Source organism: Desmodus rotundus, chromosome 5, assembly GCF_022682495.2.
Source record: "Desmodus rotundus isolate HL8 chromosome 5, HLdesRot8A.1, whole genome shotgun sequence".
Lineage (NCBI taxonomy): Eukaryota > Metazoa > Chordata > Mammalia > Chiroptera > Phyllostomidae > Desmodus > Desmodus rotundus.
This window is the reverse complement of record NC_071391.1, coordinates 78,025,977-78,045,320: the sequence shown is the minus strand read 5'-3', so window position 1 is coordinate 78,045,320 and position 19,344 is coordinate 78,025,977. Positions and strand designations below refer to the sequence as shown.

The window sequence follows — 19,344 nt, the reverse complement described above, 5'->3', positions numbered from 1 at the left end:
GATGTTCTCCCTGCACTAGTTCATCGTTGTAAATATTCATGTCAGCACTGCTCCATGAGTACTGGAGCTTCTTTTTCTCAAAATTAGGATAGGAAGGACTAGAAAATAGGAGTAGGTTAGGAAAATGAGAGCAGTTTCATTCATGGGCTATGGTAGTATGTCAGATTGCTTATACTTTATGTTTACTTCATCCTAGATCAGGGATGTCAAACTCATTTTCACCAGGGGCCATATCAGCCTTGAGGTTGCCTTCAAAGGGCCGAATGTAAATTTAGGACTGTATAAATGTAACTACTCCTTAACAGTTCAGCAAGATCTTGGTACTGCCGCCGGGTAGAAACAAGGTGCTGGGCCGGATAAAACAAGGTGGAGGGCCGGATTCTGCCTGTGGGCCTTGTGTTTGCCACCTGTGTCCTAGATATTATACACCTACATGAAGAAAGACATTTAATATTGCAATTAGTAGGAAAGGTATAGTTTGTACATTCAGGTAAAAAACTAACTTTTCATTAAGATCAGACATTAGTATTTGTATATTGTTATGCTTATAATTAAATTTTAGTTTATAACAATAAGGTCTAAAAAAATTTAAAAATATATTTATTGATTTTAGAGAGAAATGAAGGGAGAAAGAGAAACATCGATTGGTTGCCTTCCACATGTGCAACTGTGGATCAAACCCACAATCTGGGTATGTGTCCCGACTCAGAATCAAACTGCCAACCTTTTAGTATAAGGGATGATGCTCCAACCAACTGAGCCACACTGGCCAGGGCTAGTGAGTTAAGTTTTGATGTGTCACTTAAAATCACAACTCTAAGCACAGTTCCAAACAAGGAACATGCTGTCTTGTGGTATTTTAAGATACTGTACGAAAGTGTCTCCCAGTAAGTTCTGCTTTTATACTTTCTTGATGCTAACCTGTGGCTTCATCTAGTTAGGTATCATTTGTGACAGTGAAACTAAGCTGAAGTCAACTTCACTGACTTAGTCATAATGATAAAATTTTCCTGTTACTATTGAGAAAATGATTACTTGATAAACAGGTAACCAAACCAAAATCTGAAGGAAGCTGGTTCAAGAAGGAATATATTTAGAAGGACTGGAAAATCACAAGTACAGTCACTCCCTATTGTCTGTGTTCATTTTAACAGTGGCAGTCTGCATGTATTCCTTCCTGTCTATTGTTCCTGGAGCCTACTGCCTTGTCTGAGCTTTAGGGAAGGCTCAGGAAGTGTTGTTTAAGCAAATGAATGAAAATTACATGTCTGGTTGTAGCTCTGGCTTTTATTTTATCAGAAATTGAATTATTTATGAAAAAAAGGGAAACCTGTTTTTAATCTGCTGAGGCTCCCATGTGGATGGAGCCACAATGCTTGAATGTATTTTGAATAGCCATCTTTGAACGTGAGAATGTGTATTTTGACATTCATGAGGGGGTGTGACCTGTGACATTCATTTTAGGTATTCAAATGTAGGCTAGTCTCATAATCTAAAAAATTACTAATATCACTTTATATGTAATTTCTTTAGCAAAATGCATTTTTAAAATACCAGCTTGGGTTCTCATGGAAATAGTTTTATGAACTGCTTTTAATTTCTGTCAGAAGTGCAGGTGGTGAATTTGTTCTTATATGATTTCAACCATGCCTGGGCTTACTCTTCTCTTTAATTCAAAATTTTTACATTCTAAGAACAATTTCTTTTTTAGACTTTTTCAGTTACTTTTCATTTTTATCAAGTAACTATTGGCTTTATTTTCAGAGTTAAATTTATAAGCAAATATTTTATACTTTCGAGAGACCAATTGCCTTTATAATAGTAACAATGATAGATGAGGTGTATGTGGCCTGCCTCGTTCTCTAAAGTGATTGTTCTGTGTAGACACACTGAGTCCAAATGTGGTTCTTAGGCAGTTGATTAACATGTGGTATGGACTTTCTTGGTTGCTGTACACAATTGGGATTACAAATATAATAATAATACCAGGAGTCAATTTATAATTATAAGAATTGGAGATATGTTTATATAGGCCTCTTCTGGACATTTCTTCCTTCCTTCCTTCCTTCCTTCCTTCCTTCCTTCCTTCCTTCCTTCCTTCCTTCCTTTCTTTTTTTCTTTCTTTTTTTTTATTGTCAACTACCCTAGAAAAGGAAAGAGCAGAAAGGAAACTAACAATGTCAGATACCTCTGTGTGCTAGGGCTGCGCTGTGTTTTCTCATGTACATAGTTCATGCCATTGGTATTACTGTCTGTTTTACAAATAGAAAAACTGATGCTCAGGTTTGACATGACGAAGGGTAAATGGTATCAGGGTAAGTATTAGAATCTCATTTCCAACCCCAGAGTCCATATGCTCTGGTGCTCTGCCAAGACAGACTCTAAAGGCTAGCTGTGGTGACAGGGAACACCAGACTGTACACTCAGACATGACAGGAATCGTGTTTGTTTTGTTGTCCACTTACTTGTCACATAGTAAAAGCCTATTACTTGTTTGTTGAACAGTTAGGCAGGAGCGCCCTGACTGGTGTTGCACAGTGAGTTGGGCATCCTCCCACAAACCGGAATGTCCTCTGTTCAGTTCCCTGTGAGGACACAGGCCTGGGTTGTGGGCCAGGTCTTTGGTGGGGGCGTATGAGAGGCAGCCGATTGATGTTTCTCTCACACATCGGCGTTTCTTTCCCTCTCTAAATAATAAATAAATAAAGACTTTAAAAAAATAGGGAGGAACAAACCTGTGAATTCACATGGTTTCTTATTGGCCTGGCCAAAAAGTCCATTACGTTTTTCCATATGCAGGCCCTAGTAGTGCTTAGTTGTCTTTAACTTCTTTCCAAACAATATTGTTAGATTGTATACTGACAGCTGTCATATTAGCGTGCATTAAAAAAAGGTTTTATCAAAATTGTTAAATTTTTATGTAGCCATTAAGTGTTCTGCAGCCTTAAAGGAAAGGTGACAGCCTCAAAATGTGTGGACCTTAACTCAGAGTAAGGTACCTTTAGGGTACCTGGATTTCTCTGCATAGGACAAGGGTTTTGGTCCAGTCCTTCTTCCATATGCTAATAATAACTAACATTTGCATAGCACTTTTATCATTAGTAAAATGTTTATTATACATTATTTGATTCTCATATTAACTCTGAGAAGTAGGTATTTTTATGAGAAGGAAAAACAGGCTCTGAGATATTAAGTAGCTTTCTTATGTTGCTCAGCTAGTTATTGCTGAAGCCAGAATTTAAATTTAAATCTAGATTTTAGAATGCATTTTACTATACTTTACCTTCTTTGCCTATTTGCCTGCACTTTAAACTATATGCTACCAGTGTGATTTCCTATAATTGTATATTTTGTTAAAAGTTTTAAAAATATATTTCTTAAGAAATAAAAATAATATAGTCACAATTCAGAAAATAAAAGGAAAGATATTCACCTGTTATCCTAATACCATAATAAAGTAGTTTATTGTGAGGAATGTCTTTTCAGTATTTATCCTATAAATTCTTTATATACTCATAAGTTTGCATATAGTTTGATAATTCATTTTATATTACTTAATATTTCCATTTTGATTTATAGTCTTATATAATTCTTGGACTTCATGATCTTCTAGAGGTTGACATTGTTCCACGTGTGGTTGTGTGCAGCGGGGAGCTCTTATACAACATTGTAGCGAGCACGCACGTTGAGAGACACTGTGATACATGAGGACCGAGAGAGTCTTAGGCTTAAATCCTTGCTCCGCCACTTAGTTACTGCCCACCGTGGGGCAGATTACCTGGGTTCTTTGCAACGAATTCTCCTTATCTGTAAAATGGTGGTAATAACACCTAACTCAAAGTGTGTTATGAGGGTTAAGTACATTAATACAAAAAATCTACTTTAATACTTTTTAAAAATATATTTATTGATTATGATATTACAGTTGTCCCATTTGCCCCCCCTCACTCCACTCCATCCTGCCCACCCTTTCCCACCCACATTCCCCCCTATAGTTCATGTCCATGGGTCATACTTATAAGTTCTTTGGCTTCTACATTTCCTACACTATTCTTACCCTCCCCCTGTCTAGTTTCCACCTATCATTTATGCTACTTATTCTCTGTACCTTGCCCCCCCCTTCCCCTCCCACTCCGGTGTTGATAACCCTCCATGTGACCTCCATTTCTGTGGTTCCATTCCTGTTCTAGTTGTTTGCTTAGTTTTCTTTTGTTTTTGTTTTAGGTGTGGTTGTTAATAATTGTGAGTTTGCTGTCATTTTTACTGTTCCTATTTTTGATCTTCTTTTTCTTAGATAAATCCCTTTAACATTTCATATAATAATGGCTTGGTGATGATGAACTCCTTGAACTTGACCTTATCTGAGAAGCACTTTATCTTCCCTTCCATTCTAAATGATAGCTTTGCTGGATAGAGCAATCTTGGATATAGGTCCTTGCCTTTCATGACTTGGAATACTTCTTGCCATCCCCTTCTTGCCTGTAAGGACTCTTTAGAGAAATCAGCTGACAGTCTTATGGGAACTCCTTTGTAGGTAACTGTGTCCTTTTCTCTTGCTGCGTCTAAGATTCTCACCTTCTCTTTAATCTTGGCTAATGTAATTATGATGTGCCTTGGTGTGTTCCTCCTTGGCTCCGGCTTCTTTGGGACTCTCTGAGCTTCCTGGACTTCCTGGATGTCTATTTCCTTTGCCAGATTAGGGAAGTTCTCGTTCATTATTTGTTCAAATAAGTTTTCAATTTTTTTTCTTCCTCTTCTCCTTCTGGCACCCCTATAATTCGGATGTTGGAACGTTTCAAGATGTCCTGGAGGTTCCTAAGCCTCTCCTCATTTTTCTGAATTCTTGTTTCTTCATTCTTTTCTGGTTGGATGTTTCTTCCTTCTGGTCCACACCATTAATTTGAGTCCCGGTTTCCTTTGCCTCACTATTGGTTCCCTGTACATTTTCCTTTGTCTCTCTTAGCATAGCCTTCATTTTTTCATCTAGTTTTTGACCAAATTCAACCAATTCTGTGAGCTTCTTGATTACTAGTGTTTTGAACTGTGCATCTGATAGGTTGGCTATCTGTTCGCTGCTTAGTTGAATTATTTCTGGAGCTTTGAAGTGTTCTGTCATTTGGGCCATTTTTTTTTTTGTCTTGGCGCCTCTGTTACCTAAAGGGGCGGAGCTTTAGGTGTTCACCAGGGCAGGGTTACTCTGGTCGCTGAGCTGTGATGCTGTACGTGGGGGAGGGGCTGAGAGGGAGTAATGGCGCCCACTCCACTCTTTGCTGGATTTCAGTCACTCCCTCTGCTACCCACAATCAAATTGGGCCCCTCTGGTGCTGGTTCCTGAGTGGGTGGGCTTGTGCACGCCCTAGGCCCCTGTGGGTCTCTCCAACGAACTCTCCTGTGAGGCTGGGAGTTTCTCCTGCTTCCGCCCCAACCCCCATGGGTGTTTTCACTCAGAGGTTTGAGGCTTTATTTCCCCAGTGGAGCCCTGGGTTACGTGGTCTGCTTTGCTCCCCGCCGTTAGTCCTGGTTTATCTATGCGCGAATGTGGGGTCTCAGGGTCTGCTAGTGGTCAGACTGCCTGCCCCGTTCGTCCCACGCTCCACCAGTCTCTGTCTCGCCACAGCAATGCGAGTCCTCTCCACTCCGGCTGCCGTCTCCGCCCCTCCTACTGGTCTGGATGAATGTTTATTTTTTATCTCCTTGGCGTCGGACTTCCATGCCGTTCAATTTTCTGCCAGTTCTGGTTGTGTGAGGAGGCGCAGTGTGTCTACCTACGCCGCCATCTTGGGTCATACTTTAATACTTAGTGGTACTCAGTAAAAGGCAATCATACTAGCCTGTTTAGCCTTTTTCATATTGTGGACCATTTTCTTAGGATAAATTTTTATGAGAATAATTATTGGGTCAAAAGTTGTGAACATTTTTATTTTCCTTAAAAAATGTTTGCCAAATTCTTTTTTAAATTGGGTGAGCCAGTTTGTATGTACTGTCACTGACTTTATGAGAGCAAGTTTTATCATGTTGTTATCACTGTGGTGTACTGTGGTTTTAAAATGTTTTGATACTTTGATAGGAGCAAAGTGGAACCTTGTTTTAGTTTGCACCTTTGACTATTCAGTTGAATATCTTTTTCAGAATTATATGTGTATGTTTTGTTGAAGATTCAAAAAATTATATAGGAGTATAATTATCCATTTTAAGACCAACCAATACGTGTTTTTTGTCATTGATCTCTATCCAACACACAGAGTTTTTCAGTATCTGTGAGTATTTGTAAATAAGCCATTTTCTGTCCTGTTGTTGACAGTATGCAGTATTATTAGGAAGAGCTTAAAATACTTGGCACTATCCTTGGTATAAAAACTTAGGGAATTTAAAAACAGAAAGGAAAGACAAAAAACAGTGATGGTTCAGCTGTACTACATGGAGGACGTAGTCAGAGTGAGTGGGAAATGGGAGTACAGAGCCCTGGGGTCACTGGTCGCAGGGACTCTTCATCAGACCCCGCGCTTTGTTACTAAAATTGCCCCACTCTTGTTGGTGAAAGGAGTGAAGAAAAAGTACACTTTCTCCGATTTTGTTTGGCTGCCATTCTCCTTGTTCTGTTTGATCTGTGGTTCTCAGACAGTAACTTTCCTCCTTTGAGTAACTATGGAGCTCTGTCTCTGGAGATTTGTTTTATGGGCAAGTTGGATTTCTTCCTGTTGACTTTTAGCAAAGTACAGCAACCTATCAGAATTGGGCACCTCAAACTTCTATTTCCATGAATTAAATTTTACTGTAAAATAAGCTAGCAAGCACCAAAATCTAATATACATCTTCCTTGAGTAGTATTTTTATCTTGTTATTGTGACTGTTGGCTCAGTGACATAGAATGTGGATGGAGATAAATAAAGGTAATAAGCCAGTTATGTACCTTAACCTGGTAAAAGGAGCAGCTAGTTGGGAATTGTGCCACTGTTGTTACTATGGGTCCTTAGTACTTTTCCATTATAAAGTATGTCAGAGGGAAATTGCTATACTTTACCTCTGGCTTGGTACCTTATATTATACCTCAGAAATGAATGCAGCTTTGGGATAGAATGTAGAAGCTGTTTAATGCCAATTAGAAATTGAGGAAGTTTATATTAACTATGACTGTCTTGGCAGTATGATTTAACTCAGTAAGAATTGCTTTGACATGAAGATTCATATTCTTTGTTCTCAGATGGATTGAGAGAATCCAAATGGTCAATGTCCACTACACTGATAAGTGAATAAATATAAGTGAATTGTTAAGTGAATAAGTATAAGCTTGAGGTGGCTACTTCTGTTTGATGAAATCTACTTGTACATATCGTTTCTCTATTGTAGAGACTGGGTTAGGTGGAAACATTTGGGGATAATTATTAGCTAGTGATTTAACATTTCTTAAACACTCCCATTCTTTCCTCGGTTTACACGTGCACATTGTGCACATGCCTGCTCTCTGTGCACGCACATGCACGCACACATGACATTGTTAAAACTAAACAGCAATGTTGTGTACAAACCGACAATAGCAAAACTAGGGAGGAAGTAGGTAGTCTCGACCCCCAACCACTTCCACAGGAGCAGACGCATGCACAGAGCGTGGTAGACCTCGCCTGCTTGGGAAGGTGAGCAGATGCCGCTCGCTGCCCTCTGTGTTGTCGTTCCCACAGGATGGTTTGGTTATACTCACAGGTTTAATTACGTACAAATTTTGAATCCAGCACTTTATTCTTGATAGATACAGGGCCTGGCACAAATAACACCCCTTTTTATTACATAATCATAAGCATATAATTCTATAACATAACAATATCACTTTTAAGCACACCATATGACATTTAGGTGAAATGTTCAAATTAAAACTATAAATTATTACACCCACATTATTACCCTATCTACCACATTCAAGCAGGCCTTACTTCTGCCAGACTATATATATACATATATGTGTGTGTGTATATATATATATATATATATATATATATATATATATATATATAGAGAGAGAGAGAGAGAGAGAGAGAGAGATACTAAGTGTTTAGCAGAACAAATATCAATAACTTTAAAAATGAAGTAAATTATTTTACTTTTTTATTGTTTTGGTATTTTATTTTCTGATTGCATAAGTAATACATATTGAAAGTAAAAAGAAGCAGGAAAAATTCAGCTATTTTGCTGCTAGCTGGGCCATCAGAGTGTGCTGTCTACAGTAATGAGAGATACCTTAGGTCCTCTTATTTGTAGCTCCCTAAAAGACTGTCTGTGTTTATGGGATAGTTTCCACTTTAAGTGTGTGATATTACAAAGAGATCTAGATTCTGAATGCTGATCAATTAGATGCCAGTTAGGACCTCCCATATATACCACTGTCATTGGTTTCCACTCCCTAATTTGAAGTCTGTTTGATACCTGTTAAGGTAATGAATGCTGTCCTGTGAATTATATATTCTGACTTTGTACTAGTTGTAAGAATGGATAATATTGTGGTTTTAGACCATTTCACAATGAATATGAAATCTGTCTCATAACTTTATATTAAGGAATAAATTAATTGCTCTTAACTTCTCATGACATTTAAATAAGATGTTATGACTTTCTTTCTCTATTGTAGATTGGTTGTGATCGTAGCCAAAACCTTGTGGACATTTGTAGAGAGAGGCAATTTCAGGCCTTCGTCTGTGATGCACTGGCAGTACCGGTCCGCAGTGGGTCTTGTGATGCCTGCATTTCCATTGCTGTTATTCACCATTTTGCAACAACAGTAAGTACTGTTTTTCTCTTTCCCAGAACTTGTAACTCGAGTGGCAGGAAATGTTCATGGACTTCACTGGTTTGGACCCTGTACTAGCTTTTCATTCCTTTCCTTTCTCTTGTCACATTTTGCACTGTTTGCTAAAAGAATGTGTGCAATGGAGTTAGATGGGAGGTATATGAGGGGGGACCCCCCAAAAACCCTGAGTTTGTTTATAAAAAATTGTGTATTTGTTCTTACATGTTTAAACTTCAGTCACCTTCAAAGTACTCTCCATGTGATGCAATACACCCATTGAGATGTTTTTTCCACTGCTCAAAACAGTGTTTGAATTTGTGGATTTTGATGCCTTTTACAGTAGTGTCTCGGTACTCATCTTTAATTCGTTCCAGAACTCGTGATGAGTGTTGAAACTGATGAGTACTGAGCAAGTGATGAGTGCTGAAGCATTTTCTCTTGAGGGGCGGTGTGTGACTCATACAAGCTCGAGTAAGCGCGATGAGTCCCGAGCAAGCACAGAGCGCTGAAACAATTTTCTCTCGTGAAAATGCAATGAGTTCAGGGTTTGATAAGTTGAGGCCAGCGAGTACTGAGGTATGACTGTAGCATCTGCTGTTTTTTGTTTCACCTTTTCCAACATGGCAAAATGTTTCCCTTTGAGGACTTATTTCATCCAGGGAAACAATAAAAGAGTCACTTGGTGTGAGATTGGGTGAATAGGGAGGGTAGGGCACTGGGGCCATGCTGTTTTTGGTCATAAACTATTGAACACTCAGCTCAGTGTGGGCAGGTGTGCTCGTAAATCACCCCTCAGGAAATGGGCAAACACATTGAAAGAGTCTTCAAAAAAAATTCACTGAAGCCAAATGTAGCCTCTTACAACACCACCAGCTGATACACCAATACAGATGAGTTCCTAGAACACTCACCTAGTGGGGGAAGCCTCTATTTACAAGGGGCCCGACCTCCAGAAGATAATTTGTTTTGGGTGGGTTCCCCCCTGTACTTAGTTAAATTGAAGCCTGATGGGACTTTATGCTTTTATTGCTTCATGTTTCTGCCTTTTTCCTATCTTGAGTCTTACTCATCTTTAAGTTGTTTTTTACTATATCATTTTATTTTTTTAATGTCCAGAGTTTATAATACGAGAGCCAGAAGCACTTTCTCCTAGACTCAAGTTTGTAAATTCTCAGTTGGCTTGTGAGGCCAGTAGGGATGCTTCTTTTTGGGTAGTTTGCTTTCTGGGAAGACTTCATCAGGTCCTCAATGGTCATCTGATCAAGTGGAATTATGTTCTTCGTCTTCTCCATCTTTTTCTCTTGTTGCTCAGTCCTGGTCTTCGAGAGAGACAAAAACTCAGCACAGTTTTTCACATCTTCTTGTTCTTCAGCATCCACCAGGGGAGGGGTCCCCAGCCTCTGGACCACGGACTGGTAGCAGTCCGTGGCCTGTTAGGAACCTGGCCGTACAGCCGGATGTGAGCAGTGGGTAGCGAGGGAAGCTTTGCTTGCATTACTGCCTGAGCTCCACCTCCTGTCTCCCTGCCCACCCCCTTCCCTGTCTGTGGAAAAGTTGCCTTCCACGAAACCAGTCTCTGGTGCCAAAAAGGTTGGGGACCACTGCACCAGGGCATAATATTTATCCTCTGGCACAGGAACCTTTAGGGCATTAAACTTCTCAAAACCATCTACCAAGCCATCCTTTGCTACATTGGCCTTGTAGTAGACCCAGTTGATAGCACGTGGATTCTCAGGTAGAGTAGCCAGTCTGGAGGCGAGGGTCTCATTTCAGGAGTTCAGGGAGCTAGCAGTGGCCTTCTGTTTTCAAAGTATGATGTCCCCAAAAGCTACTCAGTCAGTGTTCTTTATAGCAAGTTTTCACCCAGCCATCTTGAGATCCTTCAGACTCCGGTGGCCCATGGTCCACAGCAGCCTCCTCACCTTTAAATACTACCTGTAAGACTGAGAGAACTCTGTGCCTCTTAAGTACACCCTTTCCTCAGCCTCTGAGCCTCCTCTCTATTTGTTCCCCATCCTTTTTTCTCAACTCTCACGCTCATCCCTAATATTGGAATCTCACTTCCTTCCCATTCCATTTTTTCTCTTTTCAAAAGTTGGGTACTTAACTGGTAGCAGTATGTCACTGATGTATGTATGTATGTATGTATGTATATATGCACTTATTTTAGCATATTAAGTAATCTCAGCTGTTGTACTCATGCCTTTAATCAGTCACATATGTTACTAATTTTAAAATAAGTGAATTTTATATTTTTATAGGGAAAAAAATCTGTTTTTCCTGGAAGTCAGTGATTTCTTCCCAATCTAAGCGATAGCTTTATAGATGACCCTGTGTGGGGTCACCAGCAGTTCCAGTTTATCTTGTGACCTTCACTGAATTCAAAACAAAACAAAATGGAAAACCCTCTATGCCTCTATTTTATTAACAGAAATAAAAATTTCCTTTTCCTTCCTTCTTCAATACTGTTTTTTGGCCTCTGAATCACAGAACAAAATTCTCCTTACGTTTTTTTCCTTATTTTCAGTTTTATATAAGATATTTCATTAGATTTTCTAGGCAGTTTATCTTAATTGAAAACAGTCCTATAGTCAGTTATATTTCTCTATTTTATCTCTCTCTTCCTGGCTGATAAATGGCAACATATTTTTTGCTAGGAGCGCAGAGTGGCAGCTCTTCAAGAACTTGTTCGACTCCTGAGACCTGGCGGGAAGGCACTCATTTATGTTTGGGCAATGGAACAAGAATATAATAAGAAGAAGTCCAAGTATCTCAGAGAAAACAGAACTAGCCCAGGAAAGAAAGAGGAGATCAGCAATGACACATCAGTGCAAGAAATGTTTGTGGAGCAAATGCCGGGCGTGGGCAATCAAGATTCAGCATGCTCTGTCCCCTGTATTAATGACTCTCCGAAGGGAAGATGTAATTTGCCTGTTCACACTAACAGGACTTCTTTTCATTCTCAAGACTTACTGGTTCCATGGCACCTTAAGGGAAACCCTGGTAAAGAAAAATCCATTGAGCCGTTTGGTCCAGTAGGAACCCATGACGCAAGTCCTGTGTTTCATCGTTACTACCATGTGTTCTGTGAGGGAGAGTTGGAAGCTGCCTGCCAGACTCTGAGTGGTGTCAGCATTCTGCAGAGCTACTATGATCAAGGGAATTGGTGTGTGATTCTTCAAAAGGTCTGATTGTCCCTATGAGCCCATCATATGCAGGAAAGAAATACTTAGCTTTCTTCTCTTTTTTAAAGGAGAATAAATTAACTGGGTTTTTAAAGAGAAAACTTGTGGTTAAGTGCCAAAGGAGTGCACCTGAGGGGACTTTGACATCGAGATTAGTGAGGAAACGTTTAGTCTACTACTGTTGCTGACCTCACTTTACCCATAAATGTAGGCTTCCATGGGGAGGAACAGGGATGGCCTTTTGAAGTGATTGAAATAGTTTACGAAGTATTTGGGATCCTGGGGTAAGTGTATAGCATTTTGAAGATAAACTTTTTTTTATAAAATGTTACTAAATGAATTCAATTTTGTAGAGTCATAGTGAAGAAATTATATAACACTTTAATAAAATACCTGTCAGAAAATTATCTGAAATTTTATCTCTGATTGTTAGCTCCATAAAATAATAAACAATAACCACTGTGTCATCACACCTGACCGGCTTGACACGTAGTAGGTGCTCAGTAAAATTTTAGCCAATCAGAAAATATCCGTACATTAGTAGGAGTTTCACCAACAAACACTGGACTTCTGTGTACCTGTTACTCTTTTCAGCATTGGGAGGGGAGTGGTGGACAACCTTGGACAAAGTCCTGGTCCTTGTGGAGCTTAAGTTCTGGAAGGAAGACAGACAATAAGCAAATAAATAAATAAATGCTTCGTGCCAGATAGTGATAAACGCCATGGGGGAAAAACAGGAGTGGAATTTCACCTGGCAACAAAAGATTATTTTTAAAGGGCTAAATAACTACTAATCCTGACTGTAGTTTATTACCACGAGTTAACTGGTATTCCTAATGCCTTGATGTAGGTGCTAAAGGCAACCCAAGTATGCTCTTTTAATTCCTTTATTTTTTTTAAAGATTTCATTTATTTATTTTTAGAGAGAGGAAGGGAGGGAGAAAGGTATAGAAACATCAGTGTGTGGTTGCCTCTCGTGCGCCCCCTACTGGGGACCTGGCCTGCAACCCAGGCATGTGCCCTGACTGGGAATCCAACCTGCAACCCTTTAGTTCCCAGGCTGGTACTTAATCCACTGAGCCACACTAGGCAGGGCAAAACTCCTTTATTTAAATAGAAAAAGTTAGAACCGTCAGTCGGACCTAGTTATGCTCTTACAGCCAAAGCTGTGGTTTCATTAGTGGGCATTTCTTGTTTATTCACAATTTGTTCCAGTCCAGGTGCAAACAGGGGTTATTTTTCACCTACAAATGTTTCATAGTTACCAAGTTTACTTACTACTTAGGTCAGGCTTCCAGGAGGAACAAAGGTAGAAAGTTCCTCAAAGGGATATACAGCCTTTAAACAGATGACTGTGCAGTGGGGGAAAGGAAGTAATTAGACCTTTTGAGGATTACTGGACTCTGACTGTGATCTGACACTAATTCCAGGAAACCCACGGCATCACTGTGGTCCACAGTCAGAGCAGGGACTTATGGAGGTCAGGTGGTCAATGGAGTTTTTCTCACTGTGGGCCCATCTTGTAGTTATTTTCTAGTTCCAGAGTAAGTAATTGGAATAGACGTACTCAGCAACTGCCAGAATCCCTGCTTGGTTCTCTGTGGAGTGAGGGCTATTGTAGCTGAAGTAGAAACCACTAGACCTGCCTCCCTAAGGAAAACAGTAGACCAAAGGCAATACCACACTGCTGCAGGGATTGCTGAGATTATTGCTACCATGAGGGACTTAAAGGATGTAAAGGTGGTGATTCTTACCGTATACTGATAAATTCCCATTTCTGGTTGGTATAAGAAACATGGATATCGGAGAATGACTGTGGTTACTGTAATCTTAATCATATAACTGCAATTGCAGCTGCTGTTTTATTATTTTTTAATTAAAAAAAATTTTTAACCACAAAAATGGTTTTATTTTGTCACTGACAAAATGCTCAACACTGAGTGTATCATTATTTTATTTGGTTTACTTAAATACCACTTAACTATGCATTATAAATATATGTTTACATTTAAGAAATATATTAAAGCAGCCTTCTGTAAACATAACTCCTTCTCAATATACTACCCTGCTTTGTTTCATACATAATCTACAAAATCACAAAATTGTTAACTCTTATGGCCTAAAGAGTATACACAAATTTTGACAAAGGAGCTTGACAAAGGTGTTTTATGACTTTATAAATAATAACACGCAGTTTTTATTATCAGATAAATGACTCATCATCACTAAGTCTTATTGTCTCCCAACCAGTTCCCCCAATAATAGACCTTACAGTGCACCAGGCATTTAAAATTCAAAATGATCCAAAGACTAGATTTTTAAGCCAGTACAGAAGGTTCCATTTAAATAACAAGGAACCTTTCTAAAATCATTTGTCCAATAAAAAAAAAAAGCTACTAAAGAGTACTTGCTTGTTCTGTCCCTTAAATGGAAGCTAACAAAGTCTAAAATAAAAGCAGATTAAATTTGCATTACTCTTGGGAAAAACATTCCATCAAGATTTTGTTACAGAAACAGAATCAATACTATCCTAAATTTTCTTAAGTTTATTTTGAACCAAACTTTTTTTAGTTAAAACTTCCAAGGTACAAGTATGCACACACAAACATAATCTTAGACATTATGGAACATTTAATTATTTGGTCTTTCGTTAATGACTGGGAATGTTTATTCCTTTAGAAAATAGTAACACATCTATTAAATGGCGTCTCCCACTCAGTGCTAAGATGGCCACTAGTTACCTGTTGAGCGATTCGATAGCTGCTCGGGATACTGGGTAAGCCTTCAAGTTATTTTTAAATTCACAAACGGCGGTTGCAATTCTGTCGACTCTCAGCCCAATGCAGAATAAATCCACTGTTATTTTGCATAAATGATTCAAAATTAGTTTATAATGGAAATGTCAGCAAGTCATGACTAGCACATTACTACTAATGGCTTCCACTGCACTGCAGCCGAACAGCGGATGTGCACACTGGCGGAATGCTTAGAAAATTAAAGCTAGCAGAGCTAGAAATAAGGAACACGTGAGTGTGAACGTCACAATGCCAAAGCATTCAAGGTGTTTTAAAAAGTAAGATGTGACGTCAACACATCTGATGGTTCTCTCTGTAAGCCACTTTTCATTGACTTATAACGCTGTGGTTTTATAATTCCTTTAAAAAGGAAAATGTTGCTACACTGCTTCATGCGGGAGTTCTGTTGTACACATTCTTGACTACAATGCGACCTTCAAATCCTCCTGCAGAGCTCGACCTCTCTTCAGGATTTCTCCAGAAAGTCAGCTCGTCATATTTCAGCAGCCTTTCGTGCTTCAATGGCCTTAGGGAGTTCCTTAATCGCTGACGATAAAGCTTCTGGATTAATTCCTTGTTCACAAAGCTGTATACAAATAGAGTCTTCATAGAGCAGAACGTCCGTGATCTCCCTCACCTCATTCAGATTCACCACAGCTACTACTGGTCCTGGTGGAGGCCAAGGGAGTTGGAAGAAGGGTCTGACCTGGAACTCAGCTGCTGTTTCAGATGTGGTTTAATTCCTTGAGCAAATGAACACATCCCCTAGTCCCTGGTTTGCAGCTGGTTTAACTATCAAAATACATCCCCAACTCGTACTTTTTCTTAGTTTATTCTAGCTAAATACTGTATTACTTGAGTAGTTCAAAAAATGTAATTACTGAGCCACATTTTGGGTTCTTGATCTGTACTTCAATAAAAATCTTAGTTCTTTGACACTGAAATTGTGATTTACTTAGCAGTAAGCAGCGGCTTCTCAAGGACATACCTCGAGGCACAACCTCATAACTAGGTATTCAAAAATCTTCCCAGGCCTCTCCAGCTCATTAATTACCCCCTGCCCTGAGCGCCATACCATGTACAGCATGTACCTCAGAATTTATTACTGTGAATTGATTCTGCTTTGTGCTGTTCACAATCATTTCTTGCATTTTATGTCACCAAGCCCTGCTGATTCCTTCTAAATATTTCACGCATTGATTTCTTCTCTCCTGTCTTAAGCCTCACCTCTGATTATCTACGCTGCTACCAAAATGAGTTTTATAAAATCTGAAGATTGGCTCTTTACCTAAACTCTTAACTCCTGTTTATAACAGATGTGACTTGTTCAAACTGTTCTGTCTAGGTCTCTCCTCTTAAATCTCTTGGTCCTCACCTCACACCCAGGTCTCTATTCATACCAAATTATTCGCTCCTTCCCATGCATGCCTCATATTTTCCCTCTATTGCTTACTGACTCTTACACTTCCTGCTCCCAAAATGTTCTCTCCTGTTATTCTCTCATACTCAAATCTTACTTATTGAGACCTACTTTCAATATCTCCTCCATGGAACTCTTCCCCATTCCCCCAGAATAATTTCTTTTTTAATTCATAATTTCATCTGGGGTGCTCTAGTTCATTCCTTTGTACCTTATTTGTGTATATGAATTATCTTCTTTATTTTAGAATGCAAGCTTACTAAGAATAAGAACCCTGTTGATACATAGTAAAGAATCAGGAATTATCAGTTGAAAGAATGTCATAATTAAACATATTAATGCTAAAGTTTGAGAAGGAGATTTTATATATATTATACTTCTTGTGTCAGGTTTCGTTACCCTAAGAAGCACAGATGTGTAAACGATAATCTGGCATGATAGAGGTTTAGTAATGGGGTAAGAACTATATCATGCTATTGGGTTTTAAAGAGGACACATTGTCACTCCTGGTGCTTGAACAAACCATTCATTGGTTTGCTCAGTATGCGATGGAAGTATTAAATACCTGCTATATGCCAGGCACTGGGCTGATCCTAGGTAATGCAGTGGTGAATGAAACAGACTTGGCCCTTCTCTCTCTGAAGCTTAACGTGTTGTGAGGTGGACAAACAATACACAAGTTAATATGCAAATGATTATATAATTGCAAATTCTGGTAAGTGCTCTAAAGAAAGAAATTGGACATGCTGACAGAGAGTAAAAGCTGAAGAGCTCATATAGACTGATGAGGCTACCAAAAAAGTAAATACACTTTTAATTTAAAAACTTTAATAAGGAATATATTCACATCATTCAAAAAATTTAAAACACTAAAAGGTGTCTTACCACTGTGTAGTTTTCCATGAAAACCTTTTCATTATTAAAAAAAATTTAAAATACTACCAATTCAACACCTATTATCTGTATGCCCAGTCCCTGGCATCTTGCTGCTTTCAATTGTAACAGCAAACGGCCCCCAGTGACCCCTGCCTTCCATCTTCATTTCTCCCTTTGGATGTGGGCTGGCCCCTGGAACTTGCTGTGATATCACACGATGGGATGTCATTTCCATGATTAGGTTATAAAAGACTCACTTGTGCCTTGCTAGCACCTTTCTGTTTCCTTCTTGGTTAACATGCTTTGTTGCCGGCTGCTGTGTGGGAGAGGCCACGTGGCAAGGGCGGACTTTGGCTAACAGTCAATGACGAACTGAGGCCCTTAGTTCAGCAGCTCGTCAGCAACTGACACTGCTGACAATCACTGAATCAGCTTAGAAGCAGATTCATCCGTAATTGAGGCTTCCGATGAGACTGCATTCTGGGCTGACAGCTTGATGGCAGCCTGGTGAGAGACAGCAAGTCAGAGAACCCAGCCAAGGGTGTCCAGATTCCTGACACATGGAAACTAAGATTAAAAAGTACATTATTTTAAGCCAGTAAATTTTGCAGCAATAGGTAACTAATACACCAATCTGTAGCTATTATAAAAATATGCATCTACATCTGTACATTTGCATATACCTCAGTAATGTATTTAGGAACAACTCCACAGTGAGAAATTTCTAGCTCAAAGGGAATGATGTTTGTAAATTTCTTTGATATTTTCATACACCCATTAAGGAATTCATACCAATTTATAATCCTACCAGCAATGTGAAAATAATTCCCCATCTGAATTATGAAAATGTTGGTTTTCCCAATTTGGTCTTTTAATTTTATTTATTTATTTTTAGAAACAAGGGATGGGAGGGAGAAAGGGAGAGAAACATATGTGTGCAAGAAAGGCTGCCTCTCCCATGTCCCCAACTAGGGACCTGGCCCTCAACCCAGGCATGTGCCCTGACCAGGAATTGAACCAGCAACCTTTCAGGTCACAGGTCACTGCTCAACCCACTAAGCCATACCAGCCAGGGCGAATTTTGTCAGTTTAATAAGTGGAAAATTATAGCTCAGTGCATTTAATTTGCATTTCTCTTAGAGTGAAATTGAATGTATTTTAAGGTATTAAGTCATTTTTTTTTAAATTGTTGTTCAAGTACAGTTGTCTCCACTTCCCCCCCAACATACCCCCCTGCCCCACCCATCCCTGCCTCCCATCCTTGAACCTACCCACCTTTGGCTTTGTCCATGTGTCCTTTATATGTGTTACTTGATGACCCTTCCCCTTATTTTCCCCCATTATCCCTCTCCCACTTTCCCCCTTGTTAGTGTCACTTTGTTCTTTATTTCAATGTCTCTGGTTATAATTTGCTTGCTTGTCTGTTTCGTTGATTAGGTTCCACTTATAGATGAAATCATATGGTATTTGTCTTTCATTGCCTGGCTTATTTCGCTTAGCATAATACTCTCCAGTTCCATCCATGCTGTGCAATCTTTGGCTTCCAAACTTCACATAACCTGGGATTCTGATGGCTGTTCACTCTGTTCTTCAGAAGATTGGCTAGGTGTCCCAGCTGGGTGCATGGGCGAGTGGGTTTCAGCTCCCCCTACCCTGCCACCATCTTCTGATCTGTATTAAGTCATTTGTAATTCCTCTCTTGCGAATTGTTTCCACATCTTTTGACCATTTTTCTATTGACTTAAGTTCTTGTCTATTGACTTTCAGGTATTAGCCCTTTGTGAGATGTGGAAATGATTGTTGCGGTTTCCAAGGAGGACATTGCTGGTTTTGAGACTAACATGGTTGAAATTTTATTGTACTATCTAGCCTATTTCTATTTTAGTTTGTTTAATTTAGCTCCTTATTGAGTTTTGTTTAAACAATAACGTTAATTTTTAAAAATGCTATTTCAGCACCCAAGGATATGAATGTAATTATTTTTTCTTATATCTATAATCTGATAAATTATTTTAATAGATTTGTTAATAGTGAATCATTTAACATTTTTTTCACTTGTATATTTTACTTTTTCATTTAATAGACTAATATTTTAATCAGAATTGTTGCATTGAGATTTACATATGAAAATAGGGTGGGGAGTTCTGGTCAAGATGTCGGTGTAGGTAAACACGATACTGGTGTCCTCCCACAACTGTAGCAGAAGTACAGCTAAAGTACAGAACAACTACCACTCAGATCTGTCTGCAATCTAGCTCAACAGAAGTCCTGCAACTAAGGACATAAAGAGGA

At 39.1% G+C, this 19,344-nt stretch overlaps 1 protein-coding gene and 1 pseudogene across 2 annotated transcripts in view; one reads left to right on the top strand and one right to left on the bottom strand.

Moving 5' to 3' along the window:
* The window catches only part of ALKBH8 (alkB homolog 8, tRNA methyltransferase), a 71,272-nt gene extending 55,611 nt beyond the window's left edge, over positions 1-15,661 (top strand). For both annotated transcript variants that reach the window (XM_024570980.3, XM_053925218.1), the window contains exons 11-12: positions 8,618-8,767; positions 11,434-15,661. In XM_024570980.3, the coding sequence (XP_024426748.2) occupies positions 8,618-8,767; positions 11,434-11,967 (684 nt within the window). In that variant the 3' untranslated portion in view covers positions 11,968-15,661. The remainder of the gene's footprint in view (positions 1-8,617; positions 8,768-11,433) is intronic.
* Positions 9,932-10,647, bottom strand: LOC112314219 (ATP synthase subunit d, mitochondrial pseudogene; annotated as a pseudogene).
* Positions 15,662-19,344: the final 3,683 nt, after the last annotated feature.